The sequence below is a fragment of the Nicrophorus vespilloides genome, unplaced genomic scaffold (genome assembly GCF_001412225.1).
Source record: "Nicrophorus vespilloides isolate i.1.1-1 unplaced genomic scaffold, Nicve_v1.0, whole genome shotgun sequence".
NCBI classification, from domain to species: Eukaryota; Metazoa; Arthropoda; class Insecta; order Coleoptera; family Silphidae; genus Nicrophorus; species Nicrophorus vespilloides.
In genome coordinates, this window is record NW_017097769.1 from 79,536 (window position 1) to 96,057 (window position 16,522).

General features: G+C 34.6%; 4 protein-coding genes across 4 annotated transcripts in view; 1 reads left to right on the top strand and 3 right to left on the bottom strand.

Annotated features, from left to right (window-relative positions):
- Positions 1-1,187: 1,187 nt before the first annotated feature.
- Positions 1,188-4,567, top strand: LOC108560923. The gene is made up of 8 exons (XM_017918644.1): positions 1,188-1,243; positions 1,569-1,960; positions 2,028-2,511; positions 2,571-2,708; positions 2,795-2,970; positions 3,034-3,307; positions 3,364-3,774; positions 3,841-4,567. Exons 2-8 carry the CDS (start codon positions 1,805-1,807, stop codon positions 3,990-3,992), a joined length of 1,791 nt encoding a protein of 596 aa, XP_017774133.1. The 5' UTR covers positions 1,188-1,243; positions 1,569-1,804; the 3' UTR covers positions 3,993-4,567.
- A 48-nt stretch (positions 4,568-4,615) lies between these two features.
- Positions 4,616-5,915, bottom strand: LOC108560924 (exosome complex component RRP4). The gene is made up of 5 exons (XM_017918645.1): positions 5,830-5,915; positions 5,600-5,769; positions 5,303-5,540; positions 5,118-5,252; positions 4,616-5,058 (listed from the first exon to the last, which is right to left on the bottom strand). The coding sequence occupies exons 2-5, from the start codon at positions 5,722-5,724 to the stop codon at positions 4,666-4,668; spliced, it is 891 nt and encodes a 296-aa protein (XP_017774134.1). The 5' UTR covers positions 5,725-5,769; positions 5,830-5,915; the 3' UTR covers positions 4,616-4,665.
- A 940-nt stretch (positions 5,916-6,855) lies between these two features.
- LOC108560926 (inosine-5'-monophosphate dehydrogenase-like) lies at positions 6,856-9,882 on the bottom strand. The gene is made up of 7 exons (XM_017918647.1): positions 9,771-9,882; positions 8,673-8,758; positions 8,556-8,604; positions 7,486-8,488; positions 7,276-7,432; positions 7,073-7,216; positions 6,856-7,017 (listed from the first exon to the last, which is right to left on the bottom strand). Exons 2-7 carry the CDS (start codon positions 8,756-8,758, stop codon positions 6,912-6,914), a joined length of 1,545 nt encoding a protein of 514 aa, XP_017774136.1. The 5' UTR covers positions 9,771-9,882; the 3' UTR covers positions 6,856-6,911.
- Positions 9,883-13,406: 3,524 nt separating this feature from the next.
- LOC108560935 (vesicular acetylcholine transporter) overlaps positions 13,407-16,522 on the bottom strand; it is a 39,745-nt gene continuing 36,629 nt past the window's right edge. The window contains exons 3-4 of the mRNA XM_017918661.1: positions 15,466-15,663; positions 13,407-15,145 (exon numbers count right to left, since the gene is read on the bottom strand). Coding sequence (XP_017774150.1) covers positions 13,466-15,121 — 1,656 coding nt within the window. The 5' untranslated portion in view covers positions 15,122-15,145; positions 15,466-15,663 and the 3' untranslated portion in view covers positions 13,407-13,465. The remainder of the gene's footprint in view (positions 15,146-15,465; positions 15,664-16,522) is intronic.

The window sequence follows — 16,522 nt, forward strand, 5'->3', positions numbered from 1 at the left end:
CAATATGATTATGAATGATTATTACGTGTTTAAATATCAATTTAATACTGTATTAAATGATAATAGCAGAGTCGGGGCAATGAAATGACGTGTGTGCGTATAGTTATGTAATCAGCGGTTTTTTTTTCCTCCTTTTTGCGAGCTTTGCCGATGGAAAATCTAATAACAGTATTTGTGTGCTGGAATGCTGAAGGCATAAAGGAGAAAGTGCCGGGTGGATTGTTTATGAAGCACGAGACAGGGACTGAGGAGCAGGACCTTCGCCTTGCTCGAGAAGGAGACAAGGTGAAGAACAAACAAAACGAAAAAAGGCTGTAACCGTTATGATAAATAAATGCGTCGAGAGCGATCATCTCTAGATACAATTAATAATAGGAATACATTTACTAATGGTTTCTTGGCATTGCATGTGAGACGTCGTCTCGGTTTAGTGATTAATAGAGACAAAGGCTTGAAAACATACGATGCGTATCGTGCCGCGAAAATAGTTTCGATTTCGTGGAATATGCTCGGAATGCATTTGAATAAATGCATGCGGAATGCGCAGCGATAATTTTCTTTTTGCGTACTTTGGATGCGTATGCAAATCCGAAGCCTTTGTCTGCTCCGGTTGCGATAACTCCATTGTCCGCATAAGCGGCGAGACCAGGTCAAGAAAGCTCTAACTCCTTTTTTTGTAAACAGGGAAGTCCGCATCCACAAGTTGTCGACGTGGCATAGCTAGCAGAGCTTCATGCAAATTTGAGCAGTTTTATTTTTCCACTGAACAAAACATCTTGAACCATATGCGCTATGAAACCAGGAAGGATGTAACATGATGCAATGAACGCATCGATCAATTAGTTCCTTATTATGGTGTGTTAATTTAAAATAACGCACTTAGGAAAAGAAATACAGTTACCTTTACGCGAGATGCAATTACACATGACTCAATTACATTAATTCAAATTGCATCGATCCATTTTGCGACTTCCTCAAGAACAGCTTCTTAGCATATTGGAAATCTGCATAGATGCAGATTCAAATTTAATGAAGCCTCATGCTTACATTATGCGGATGTTATAAGACATGCTTTACCTAAGAAATAATATAGAAATCTCTGCTTGTGTATCAAACAATAATGTTACTTCAAACATATTCGAATCAATTATTTTATATTTCTAATAATTTTTTCTTTTATTCCAGATGGGGATCAAGACTTTAATCGTGTTCTCTCTAGTCCTTAGTATAAAAGCATCTGCAGGTATGTTGAATTTATTTTCTATTTTCAAGCTTATTTATAACATAAACATTTACTCAAAAAATAACTAATGTTTTTAATTAAAAAAATAATATCCTGTAATGGAATTTTCAAATTTATTTAACAGTTTACATTTTGAACTTGCTAATGTTTGTAATGCAAATGCAAGAGAAAGAGAATAAACATTTAATTTAGTTAATTGTTTTATTAAGAGTGACGGTCACGGGCATTTGATTAAATTGAATGAAAAGGTTTCAATTTATTATCTTTCTTCTGTGTATGATGCGTGGTTCCGCCAAAAATAATAGTTTACCGTTTCGTTTTGCAGCGAGGATAGCTTTCGAAAAGTTGACGGACTTCGACTACCGAGGTAATACCTACTACAGCGTGAAGAATCTGTCGTTATACGAGTGTCAAGGATGGTGTCGTGAGGAGGTCGACTGCCAGGCTGCAGCTTTCAGTTTCGTCTTAAATCCTCTGATACCGAAGCAGGAGACTCTGTGCCAACTGCAGAATGAAACATCTGCAAACAATCCGAGCGCGACGCCGCAACGCTCCGTGAACATGTATTACATGACCAAAATGCAATTGCGCTCGGACAATGTCTGCTTGCGCCCTTGGTCCTTCGAAAGGGTTCCCAATAAAATGATCAGAGGATTAGACAACGCCTTGATTTATACTTCTACTAAGGAAGCCTGTCTCGCGGCATGCTTGAATGAGGTGAGCTTGATGGAGTAGCATTGCGTTCATCGACATTTCATTAATGATGATGATATTCCTTTTGTAGCACCGCTTCACTTGCCGCTCCGTCGAGTACAACTACGTTACTCTGCAATGCCAACTCAGTGATTCGGATCGTCGCACTACAAGCCAGTACGTGCAATTCGTCGATGCCCAAGGTGTGGACTACTTCGAGAATCTCTGTTTGAAAGGAAACCAGGCTTGTAAGGGTAACAGGGTGTTCCAGAATCCTAGGATTGGAGTTGCTGATGATAAGGTTGCGCAATATGCGGGTCTTCAGTACTACACCGACAAGGAGCTGCAAGTTACTACCGAATCCGCTTGTCGTTTGGCTTGCGAAATAGAGAACGAATTCTTGTGTCGCTCTTACTTGTATAAGGGTACCCCACAGGGAGCTCAATACAACTGTCAATTGTTCCACTTGGATCATAAAACATTGCCAGATGGTCCGAGCACTTACTTGAACGCTGAGAGGCCACTAATTGATAACGGCGAACGCATCGGATCGTACTTCGAGAACATTTGCGAGAGTAAGCAATATTATTAAATGCTTGTAATAATGTGTAAATTAATTAATTAATTTGATTAGAATCGGTGGGTGGCGGTCCATCGGGCGCACCCTCGGATAATTCACTCCCAGTCGTGTTCGAAGCTACCGAGGATCCAACTTTGAACAACTTAACGAGGAGCGATGCGAACTGCGATAAGACCGGCACTTGTTACGATGGTAATCTTCGTTTCATGTAGATTCTTTTTATTTTGTTTTTGTATTCCCGCTGCGGCTCCGCTAACGTGCAATAATTTCTGTAATAGTATCCGTGAACTGCAAGGACACCAAGATCGCTGTACAAGTTAAAACGAACAAGCCCTTCAACGGTAGGATTTACGCGCTCGGCCGCTCTGAGACCTGTAACATTAACGTGGAGAACAGCGATCTCTTCAGACTCGATTTAACTATGACCGGACAAGACTGCAACACGCAATCCGTGGTTGGTACAAAGAGAACCCCAACACCCATCCGATCTCAAACCACCTCTACTTTCATTTTCCAGGTCGGAGTTTATAGTAACACCGTCGTGCTCCAACACCATAACGTCGTCATGACCAAAGCGGATAAGATTTACAAAGTCAAGTGCACCTACGACATGTCCTCGAAGAACATTACGTTCGGTATGATGCCTATCCGCGACCACGAGATGATCAGCATCACCTCCGCTCCTGAAGCTCCACCACCAAGGATCCGCATCTTGGACAGCAGAGCTCGCGAAGTCGAAACCGTTCGCATTGGAGACAAACTCACATTCAGAATTGAAATTCCAGAAGATAGTAAGATTCTAAAACTATACCTTCGATTATTTATTAAATAATATTATATATTTCAGCTCCTTACGGAATTTTCGCCCGCAGCTGCGTTGCCATGGCTAAAGACTCGAAGTCAACATTCCAGATCATCAACGACGATGGATGTCCAGTTGATCCCAACATCTTCCCAGCCTTCACCGCCGATGGAAATGCCCTGCAATCAGTTTACGAAGCTTTCAGATTCACAGAATCCTACGGTGTTATTTTCCAGTGTAACGTTAAATATTGCTTGGGACCATGCGAACCGGCCATTTGCGAATGGGGACACGAATCTTTGGAATCCCTTGGCAGAAGGAAGAGGTCCGTGAACAACGCAACTGACGAAGAAAAGGAAGAGGATATGACTCTCAGCCAAGAAATTTTGGTCCTCGATTTTGGAGATGATAAACAACCCGATGACTTGAAGAGCAGTTCCCCAAGCGCGTATTACGGTAAATCATTATAAACAAACAAACTTAAATCCAATATTAATAATAAAAAAATTCTATTCATTACAGACAAGAGTGTCACCATCATAGAACCATGCCCAACGAAAACTTCAGTGTTAGCCTTAGGAGTAACCTGCGCCCTTTTGGTCTTGCTGTACATCAGCACGGTGTTCTGTTACTACATGAAGAAGTGGCTGAATCCTAACAAGCACATCGCTTGAAGAGTGCTCTTCGAATTATCTAATTAGCGTCAGAACATTATTATTTTTATATTATTATTATTCGATAACGACTTAAGAGTATACTCCATTATTTTTTTGTTCGTGGTGCTTTAACTGTAATCGTAAAACGAATCGCAACTTTTTTTTTGACCTTTCTATCGAGTTACCGCCCGTGAAGGAGGGGATCGGTAACTGGATCAGAGATGCCAGAATATATGTTTTGGGGGTTGCCAACAATCCCACAAACTTGAAGACTCAATACTCCTGATTAAACTTAATGTTATGTTTGTAAGTTTCTGGGGCGGTGGCAGTCTACAAAACACGGTGATGGGTGCTTGAGCTCTTTTCTTGACGTTCTCGCTGTTACAAGAGGTTTTGAAAATAAAAAAATATTGATCTCGGTGATTGCCGTTGTTGACGCTCACTAAATTCGTATTCAGAATTCCAGTATAACAGTTGATAAAAATACTTTTGTAACAGCGCGAATTCGAAACAGGTAGCGTTAGCTAACTTTTAGTATAATATTTATTTATTTTGTTTCATGTAAATATTTGAAATTATTTAATAATTTTAGACACAACTGCCTTATAAAAGAAATATTTTGTATTTTAATAAAGTAATAATTAATATAATAAAACTGTGTCTCTTTATTATTATAAGATAAATAGAAACATCATTGATTCTCTAACAAAGTCAAACGTTGCTGCGTGAGCAGAGCTACGTCCACCATAGCTTCCGGTAACAGCAATTCAGCAACGGCATATTTCTTGGATTCTTCAAATGCAAATAAGATGCTTGTATCGAATAGCATCATTTTACTTTGAGCCAAAGCCAATATGCAATTTCTGATCCTAGCTATAATTTCCCTTTCCTCTATCGGAACGATATACTCAAGATTTTGAATAAACCCACCGACACTTTCTTCCTCAGTATTTACTGTTGGACAAATCCATATAAAACCGTTGTTACCCAAAATGACGCTAGCCCCAACTGAAAGATTATGAAAACGGGTTTTGCTGCGTTTAATCAGAGCCGGAAACACTTTAATTAAAACTCCTTGAGATAACTAAAAAAAATATAGAACAAATAAAGAAACATGTTTGAATTAATAATATCTCTTTATACCTTTCCATATTTTAAACTTCTTGTATGAAGTGATAGGGAGCCATCAGTAAACACATTTTGTACTTCAGCACTAATCAAATCACCTTCTTGTAAGTACTTCCGCATCATATGTTCATCCTCAGCTGACCTTCTCCTCTAAATTAAATTATAGATAAATACAATTTATTTATTTAAAAAAAACTCACCAATTCACCACCAGGCAAATTAACTGATGATAAGAGTAATACTGAGTCCAACCTTGAATTGGTTTCTACTTTCCAACGTCTTTGTTGAACCTCTGTTATTCTTCCAACAACAACATCACCAATCTCACCATTGTATCTACTCTTTAATGGTTTTATGGAAATCAACTTGTTTACTTCTTCCTTCAATCCAGCTACGGAAGACTTTAAACAACCATCTTCTTCATATGTTCCATGTCCTCTAAAACAACACAATACAATATAAATAATAAAATAAACACATTTATAAATTGCTCTCACCGCATCAACTCATTCTGTTCAGTTATAACTTCACCAGGTGTGTAAATCTTGGGAACTCTCTGATTTAAAGCCACTGAAGGATTAACACGATCTGAGGCAATGCCAATATGAATTTTGTTAGACATGTTTCTATGTTATTGTAAGTAGTTTAAGAAACTAACCTCTTTAACCTGAAATAACAACACAAGGTCAAGAAATATTAAATGTTAATAACTATCATAAATAATTACCATGTAAAAATATCAACTACTCAGTTTAGGAACAAAATTATTTATTAATGAAATAAACTTTTAAAAGCATATCTTCATGCTATGTATGATACAAATAAAGAAGGTAAGATAGAAATCTGTTTCATTTTCATAATGTTGTTATCCGGATATATGCATATATGTGGACTTTGTCGTTAACAGCAACCAATAAACATTTAAAAAAATATATAATATCTCTCTGTAAATATATTTATAAAAAATAAAAATGAAATTCTTAACAAGGGGAACCAAGATTTATGAAAAATCACACAGATGGCGCAGTCATCGAATCTTAGTTCAATGGCAGCTGTAAGCATGGCGCCACTAGTATCATTCTTTAAATTTTGATTTTGTTTTACAAAGTTTATTGAATGCGAAATATGTTTTTCAGTGGAAAATTTAAAAAACCAAAAGCGATGATTGTTAAACCTTTTCTTCGTTCCATTCTGACTATAATTAACCTCTGAATATGAAGTTGTGCAACATATCCTATTCGTTAATCGAGGTATAACAATATATAGTTAATAGTAACGTGGAAAACTAGTGTTCCAGCAACGAAGAAAGCTTTCTAGGACATCTATATTAATGCCTGCTATTATACTGATTTATACTTAGAGATTACATCAAGTGTATTTATACATTACTAGAGGATGCCAGTGGTAATAAATCTTTCGTATAGACAGTATACAAAAATATATGAAAATAGTATTTCCTTATTTTCTTGTTTTTAATTAACTCAAAACTAAATTAATTAGTGTAATATTGTGTGTTAAAACAAATTAACAATTACGTAATTTCGTTGTAGTTTTTAGACATATTGTAAATAAATAATGAATGAGGTAAAAAATAGGCTAATAAGTAAATTTGTAACAATTTGTTAAAGTTTACAAATATATGTCAAAAGAAGCAAAAAAAAGATGTTAGAAATTTATGTTATTAAAAAACGAGTTTGGTTGGAATTATTTCCAATACATTTATTAAATTACAAGATGGTATAAATTATAACAATATGGTCGTTTTGCCAAAAATAAAATGCAAATGCAATAACAAAATATAGTATGATTTTAAAATAGTCGCTTCTCATAGCTAAATAAACTATGCACGTTTCCTTCCAGTTGCGCAGAATGCGTTCTTCTTTCAAATTTCAATTCTCCCTCGTACATCAACCTCCTGAAATTGACAGTTTTTAATATTTTATATAATTATTTAGAAGGTCGATGATTACCTTAGTTCGCTTAATGACATAGTTCCAATATCTTGGAGACCGTGCCTGATACCACACTGTAAATATGGCATGAATCTGTGGATAGATCCTTTATCGACAATTGTGCCGCTGACTCCTTGTGCGACTTTCATTTTATCCATCTCGCTGTAAAGAAACATAAATGATTATAAACATAAATTTATCGATTGTTAGGTTCAACTTACTTGTGGTAGTACCGGTTCATCGCAGAACCCATTGCGTCTTTCCTGTCCATTGCTTCGAGACTACCCATTCCTCTATAATTCTTCAACCTGACTCCATCTGAGAAAAAGTATTCCCCTGGGGCTTCGGAAGTGCCCGCCAACAATGATCCCATCATAACTGAAGAATATAGAATTTAGAGATGTTCATTTTCAAATCATCAAAATTTATACCTGTAGATGCGCCCAATGATAGCGCTTTGGTAATATGTCCAATACTCTGTATACCACCATCGGCAATTATGGGAACGCCAAAGTTCTTTGAAAATTCCGCAACCTTATATACAGCAGTTGCTTGTGGTCGACCCACGGCCATCACCTCTTGTGTTATGCAGATGCTTCCGCTGCCCATGCCTACTCTCAAAGCGTCAACTCCTGCTTCAATCAAGTTTTTTGCTTGTTTAATTGTGACTACATTGCCACCGATAACTTGAATATTTTTGTAGGTTTCCTTGATGAACTTAATCATGTCAATTTGGTATACAGAATTTCCTTGTGACGAATCCAAGACTACGACGTCAACACCAGCTTGGGCAAGTATGCTCAAACGTATTTTATCCTCAGGCCTAGTACCGATGGCGGCCCCAACGATGAGTTGCTTATTCTCATCCTTCGATGCAAACGGATAATTACGAGCTTTCTTTAAGTCGGTGCGCGCCATCAACGCTACCAAATTACCTTTTTCATCAACGATTGGCAGTTTTCCTTTCTTGCTCTTTTCGAGAATAACATTAGCCTGTGACAAATTAAGACCCGCTTGTCCAGTTATTAAATCCGTAGTCATCACTTGATCCAAAGTGATCTTTGTGTAGTCTGATGTACCTTCCTTGAAATCGATATCACGGGATGTCACAATTCCCACCAATTTTCCCCCAAGTTTGCCAGTGTCGGTAATTGGAATACCGCTGAATCCTTTTTCTTTTTTTACGTTAAGCACATCTTGAACTGTATTAGTTGTACACAGAACTACTGGATCATGGATGAACCCATGCTTGTATTTTTTTACCTTTTTTACCTCATTGGCCTGGTATTCTGGCAAGCAATTGTGATGGATAATACCAATTCCTCCACAAAGAGCCATAGCAATGGCCATGTCAGATTCAGTAACTGTGTCCATTGGAGAAGAAACTAGTGGTGCTTTTAATGTTATTTTTTTGGTCAACTGAGATGATAAATCCTATAAAACAAATAATATATATATAATTATATAAAATAAAATAACATAATGACATAAAAATACTTACCACTTGGTCAGCAGAAAAGTTAATATATCCTGGTAAAATTATGAAATCACTAAAAAAAATAAATATTGACAATCAATAATGAATTGAAAAGTTATATAAATTATTTATATAAATTACTTGTAGGTAAGGCCATTGCCAGATGTGATCATCTCTTTGGCAGTCATGCCATCTTCAGGTAAATTGTTCATATCACTGTTGGACATCTGAAATGTGTGAATTTGCAATGTTATCAAATATTCCTTGAATAAATAAACAAAATTTTATATATAGTAATGTTTACCAAATTTAGATATAAACAGTACAGTGGAACCTCGCTTAACGAGTTTAATCCGTTCCAAAATTTCCGGATTTTTACTCGTATAGTGAAATATACTCGTATAGTAAAACATATTAAAAAATACACATATGTGTACACAAGATTTAAAAATGATATAGCAGGCGCACCATCTGGGACTTCTCTTCATCGTCACTCATTATGCAAAACGTCGCTTGTTAAGCCAGTCATTTTTTGTTAAGCGAGGTTCCACTGTATATCCAGTAAATAAGCGATTCTGCTTTACCGGCCCAAACGGTTTGCCTGCTGCGAGAAAATTTTTGGGGACGCCTATGAAAAGGTGAGTGAAACGTCAAATATCTTAAGTCAATTACAAACTTTAACACTTTGAGCGGCAATTTCTTTTGTAAAATATGCATAAATTATGTCATTTTTCGTTAAGCGAGGTTCCACTGTATATCCAGTAAATAAGCGATTCTGCTTTACCGGCCCAAACGGTTTGCCTGCTGCGAGAAATTTTTTGGGGACGCCTATGGAAAGATGAGTGAAACGTCAAATATCCTAAGTGAAATACAAACTTTAACACTTTGAGCGGCAATTTCTTTTGTAAAATATGCATAAATTATGTCACAATATTTTATATATTACGTATTATTCTAAATTACTTCAAGAATAATTGAAAAATATATAAGAAATGTATTGGCGTTTAAATTGTATTTGACGTAAGATATTTGAGGTTATACTTAGTCAATATCAGTGGCGTACAAAGCGACTAAACTTTTATACATAATTTATGACCCACCGATGTTAATGTCAACACGTAAAGCACGCGGAGCTCTAAAGTTTTACTAAGTAACGGTTGTTCCACGTGCTGATGAGGTTATATTAAGATTCAGTAACATTGAAATTCTTAAGAAAAAATACGATTTAAAAACACGTACCTTGTTATAATTTTAAAAAGTAACACTCTTATTTTAGTCAAACGATTAAAATTATTTAAAAAACTGAACGTTTCTTGTGTACTTAACAACGTTCGTGTCTATAATGTGAGGTTGCGCGATAGTTTATGGCAGGTACATTTCAGTATATTTAGAGAGCGCGTGGTGAACAATCATACCAGTGTTGCCAATAGTTAAAAAACATAGAAATAAGCAAGACTAAACCAGATGGTTATTCAAAACTTCCTTTCAAATATTATTCGTTACTTAAGAGTATTGGGTTATATGTTTTAATCTTTTATTTATAAAAATATATCAATAATATCAGTCTTTTTAAAAGACCTGCTTTTTTTTCTCTCTTTTCAAAACTATAACTTGGGAATGTCTACTTCATTATTTCATAATATATGTAATGATATTAATCTAATTTGAAAAGGCTACATTTGAAGTTATACAAATCATAATCGTTGATTATTATTTTTTTTTACATAGAAAAATCAACATAAAATTGGATTACGTCTTATGGTCCGAAAAATACCAGACTTCAATGAAAAAAAAAACATTTGATTTGTATTTAAATTTAATAGTTTACAAGTTTGGCTGTTTAATATTGATTACGTGTTTTATACAATTGATGGAATTTACATTATCTTCTGTTTAGCTTTAAGTCAACCCCACAATTGTAAAACTTTTTTTCTTTAAAAAAAAAAAACATCACCATGTATATATTAATGTTTCTGGCTAAATGAGCCCAAGCTCACATATATGCCTTTAAATGTCTGAAAGTTTTTTCTTTGCATTTGCAGAAAAGAAGTATATCTTTGTTCATTTGTATTAATTCCCTGGATCAATCATAAATTTCTGTAAATGGGTAATTCCAATCAGTTTGTCTCCATTCCTCCCACATATTTCTGTTTTTTTCAGTATGTTCATACAAATCATTAACATATTCTCTGCTTTGCTCATAATCTATATGTAAATTCACAGTAAAGAATATATCATAAAATATCATTTTCAATTGTTGTGTAGACTGCACAAGTTGACTAATGGGTAGATGACTTTCTGCTAGGTTTCATTGATTAGATTCATTAGATTACTACAGTTTATATAATCTTAATACAGTTTTACAAGGTATATCTTCAATAGAAATAACATGTTTGTCATTATTGTAATTCAGATATTGAGAATATTTATATTCATTGGTAAATTACGAAATATCTATGTTTTATTATTGTTATTGTATGAAAATGTTAATAAAGATTACTATTATTATAAATTAATTTTGATGAATAGATATATAACTTTTTTCATTTGAAAGTATGAATATGTTTTTTAATTCTTAAAATTTGTAAAGACAATATTTTAAATAATAATAGACAATACTTTAAGTAATAATTATTTACTAATAAAATAAACTTTTCAAAGCATATTTTCATGCTATGATTGATACAAATATATAATGTAAGACAAAATTATGTTTTATTTTCATAATGTTGTTATCCAAATATATGTGAACTTTGTCTTTAACTGCAACCAATCAATATTTAAAAAAGTATATAATATCTCCCTGTAATTATATTTATAACAAATAACAATGAAATTCTTAACAAGGGGGACCAAGATTTATGAATAATCTATGACATGGCCAGACAGATGGCACAGTTATCGAATTTTAGTTCAACGACAGTCGTTAGTGAGGCGCCACTAGTATCAAGCGCCAAATAATTTAAATTTTGTTTTTTTTTTGTAACAAAGTTTTAGATTTATTATTTTTTAATTAAACAACTCCATTCATCTATCAACCAATGTGTTACTTTGACTGAAGGAATACATCAATTGTATGATTTTATTTGTAAATACTGAACTATTGAATGCAAAATACTTTTTAAATGAATACTTTAGATATTTTAATTTCATTATTTAATTAATAAACGTTTTCTTCGTTCCATTCTTACTATAACATACTTACCTCTGAAAACAAAATTTTGCTTAATGAACAAATTTTGTGCAACACATATTATTCGTTAATCAAGGTATATATATCAAGGTATATAGTAACGTGGAAACCTACTGTTTCAGCAATAAACAAAGCTTTCTATCAATGCCTACTATTATATTGATTTTGGACATTGAGCTTAGACCAAGTACGTTCATACATTACTAGAGGGTGCTAATGGTAATAAATCTTTAATATAAAAATATATGAAAATAGTATTTTCTTATTTTTTTGTTGTTTTAAATTAAGTCAAAACTAAATTATTAATTAGGGTAATATTATGAAAATATATAAAAATTAATTAAGTTTATTAGAATCATATTAAAATAATTTTAATAAGCGAAAAAAAAAACAATTAAGTAATTTTGTTGTAGCTTTTAGACATGTTGTAAATAAATAATGATAGAGGAAATGAAATGGGGCAATAAGAAAAGTTGTAAGAAATTGTTAAAGTTTACACATATATTATATTTCCCTAATCAGTACATAAATATATACCATTCAATAGATATGATATATTACATTTAAATGCACATTTAATGATATGTATTAGATTTCCTTGGTTTTGATAATATATAATAAAACCTTTGATATGTATTAGATTTTTGGTTGATCGTCTTACGATAGAGACGAATAACATCGATAAAATATATTCAAATGTAACGAAAAGTTCTAAATTGGAAACTGAAAATAGAACATATATAAATTGATAAAAAGAGTAACAAGCGCAACCGTATCACATTCAATAGACATCTAAACAGCTATAAAACACCTAACATACAATATATGTAACCTATGACTATGGTTAATACTTAGTTTCACGAGTGGACAAGTTATACTGGTGCGGGCTTATACTTTTACTATATACTAATTAAGTGAGTTTAGCCATTACATTTGTTTTATACAATTAATATTAGTATAATATATATTCCTTGTTTCCTATAAATGCCGTCAGTGATAGTAGTAATAGTAACAACTAAAACGAACAATTGAGTATTTAATTTTAATGGAAATCAATTGAAATCAGGAATACTATGTCCTTCTTTTTTAAATTCACAATACAGTTCCAAATTGAATGCAATTTAAAGCCACCTCAGCGCGATTAAAAGATCCATACTTCTACTGGCGAAAATATATTATACTAGTTTTACATTATATTGCTAATACACGAGTTTCCTATCCATTTTCGGTCGAATTACACATTATTTACATTAACAAAAAACAAATTGTTATAAATTAAAATTCTATAAGATATATATATATTTCAATATTATCCTTACATTATACAAACAACATCTATACATTAAATAACAGTTAGAGTAATAATTTTACTTTTTGGTTATAATATATCCTTTTTTTCGGTTTTCCTTTTTCTCCTTACAATTTTTTTTTTCTCAATATCTAGATTGACAGACGTAGCGATATGCCAATTATGTTTCAAAAAGGCCCATGTTTAATAAAAAATTTCAACTTTTATTGTTTATACAGCTTACTGTACAAATAGTTTACGTTTCAATAAAATATAAATAAAAAAACAATCAAGCAATAATTATATAATGTTTGTATACATATATTTATATTTGATATGTTATATATGTTTAGTTTAATCTTATATAATAGTGATATGTGATTTTTGATATGTTTACGATATAATCGATATATATATATATATATATTCTTTTTCAATTTGGTTCGTTGCTAATTAGGCTTTGCGTGCTAGTAGGGTTTGCATTGCATTGAGACTCTCCTCAAGGGATTGGGCGAATCGCGATGAACTTGTGGATTCTGAGGACCAGAAAGCTGAAAGACAAAAGATTACTTGATCTGGTTTAGGGTTGTACGAAGCCCCGTATCCTTCCGGTTCGACGGGGCCGTATCCCATAAAGCTGTCGTCGCTTGTGGCCACTTGACTGGTGCTCAGGAGGAACTTGTTTGCTAAACGGTAGCTAGGATCCGTGAAAATTTCTGGCAGAGGATGTGCGGCTGTAGGCGAGGTGTCTTTCGAAGCCTCGCGCAAACCGAGCAGGTGAATATCAATACCTTGACCCAAAATGTTATCGATCATTTCCTTCGTCTGCGCTCTAACAGCTTCCTCCCATAGCTTCAATTTAACCTCGTTGCTGACCAAGTGGAAGGTCACCTTCTTCTCATCTTCTTTAGGCTGAGCCATGGCGGCAGCCCAAGCTAAAGCCTCAGGACTACCTGATCGAATGCAGTCCACTCTACCTAATTTGAATCGCCTAGTTGAGGCGCTTTCATAAGTAGCAGTCAACTTCCCATACAATTTGTAATACGCTAATTGCAACGCCAATTGTATGTAAACGTCTGGGCTGACGTTGCAAGATTTCATGAAGGTCTTACCGTAACCAACGTATCTGAACACTTGGAAATCGAGATCTTTGATTAAATTGTCGACTGCCTGAGCTGCGCTTTCGATTCGTTTATGATCATCCAATTCCAAGATCCATTCCATCCTTTCCGGTGGCGGCAGATGCGACGAAGCTTGAGGTACCTCAGATATTTGATTTCCTGATGCTGCATCCTTGTATAATTTTTCCACAAGCTGGATAACAGCGACTCCTTCTGCGGATGAATGTTCATAGCATAAACCGCAAGCTCCATCTCCAGAAACAATCAATTGGATTGTCTTATCAAACCAACGGTTGCAGGAGTTATAGGCAGTTCCGCCACCGTGAATCATCTGCAAAACAAGATTAGTCTCATCTCTGCCGCCTGCAGTATGACCTTTTCCGCCTCTCTGCAATCTGCAATTGAAAGATGTTGGTAAAGCCTCGTCTAAGCAGACAACTAATAATGATTTGGCAATTAGCTCGAAGTTTCTGCGGTTCTGATCATCCCTACATAAAGCATCCTTAGCTTCAGCCCAAGAAGATCTCTTGATAGCGGTTAACAAACCGATTGGCGGTGGACTGGCTAAGCAAGGAGCATCATCAAGGATGTGAAGGAGTTGTGCGCAAATCTCATCCTCACTCAAACGCCCGCGGTCTGCGGCTTGCACGGGAACGCAGTACAATTGGCTTCTGCAGATAACTACGATATGTTCACTACCAGATTCGTTGGCGGCTGTGTGCTGTGAATCCTTTTGTTTCCCTGGTAATCTGCAAGAACCTAACAACCTGTAATACTGAGTCATGCAAAGTGGTTGTCCAGGTTCTCTGGACGTGGCCTTCTCCAAAGGTAATTCCTTCTTATCCAATATAGCTTTGTGATTTAAAGCGCCATCGATTAACCTAGCTGTGAACCTGGAAACGTCCAGGATAGTTGTGAATCTTCTAGGTGGAAACACCATTCCCGGGTTTGAATTAACCGGTAATGGCAGTTGATTACACATGTACATATCATCCAGCCAATAGTCGTACGCCTAAAACAATAATTTCCAATTAAAGTTTCTCTTGAATAAAACATAATTTAAAATAGAGCTTCGGGGCGAAAAGAGTGCGAGTAAATTTTAAAGGGAAATATATAGTGAGTGATGAAGGGAGAGAGAAGTAAGGAGGGGTTGGTTTTGTGCCGAACAAACAGAGCCATCCCCTCGGGGGATTAAAAATTATAATTGGATTGTGCATGGAGTTTGCACAAGTGGAGGAGGCCCTCCGACGTGTAACGAAAGGGCGCATTCCGAAACACGGCCGCCTCCAATTACGCAAACTAATTGGCGGAATCGATTGGGCATTTTCTCACCCAGTTGTCCAGTTTTTCTCGCCGCTGCTGAAGGTACAGCTGCAATTTAGGTCCGAGACCGCCATTGCGTCCGAACTTCTGAATGATGTTGTGCAGACGCTTTTTGCCTTCGTCGTCCAGGAGCGGATGAAGAGTTTTTTCGTATTTCTCAAGCGTTTGATCGAGCGGCGGTAATGGTAGTTTTGGGAGTGAGACAGTCTGCAACAAAAAAAATTACATTTTTACATATATTGAAACGATATTTTTTGTATTATCTTCATGAGAAATTGGACACGCAACATGATAGAAATATAGAAATATAAATATTTTTGTTTTTAAATATAAAAGAACTTTTGTATTATTTTTATAGAGAAGATTAACCAAAAAAACATAAGCAGTATTGATTAATGATATTTCTTGCATTGTTTATAGTTTCATGATGAAATGAATATTAACATAAATAATTAGATTTACATCGTTAGTCAATATAATTCAACCAATTTTACTAAGAAGTGGATTAAAATAAGATTAAAGACTTTCAGTTTAGAAAAGTAATAATTATAATTATCCTCCCTCATTACCCTAATTAGAGTTCACCGACCACTCGTTTCAAAGCATGTTTATATCAATTATTTAAATAATGATTTTTTAATGGAACATTCATTTCAGCTCAATTAAAGACATATTGACAAAATCAAGTTTAATATGCACAGATATACTAAGTAATCAAACAGTTCGGACTGCAAACAAATCAGACAACACACGCGTTCACAAAAAAATATGCTTACACAACATACATATATTGGGAGCTAATATTTTTTAAATGGATGATCGGATAACAAGCAATTCAGGTAGCGAACATCGTCTTTGAAAGGATTATTCGTTCGTTAACCTATCACTCATAATACTGAAAGTAACTTGTAAGATATTCATACTTATATTAAGAATGTAGTTACAACAGTACCTCGCATAGTGTGGGTAATCGCCAATATTCCCAACTGTTAGAAGCCTGACTAACTGAGGATTTAAATGCATTATGTACAAAAACTAATTTTATTTGTTTTGACATTTTTAACCG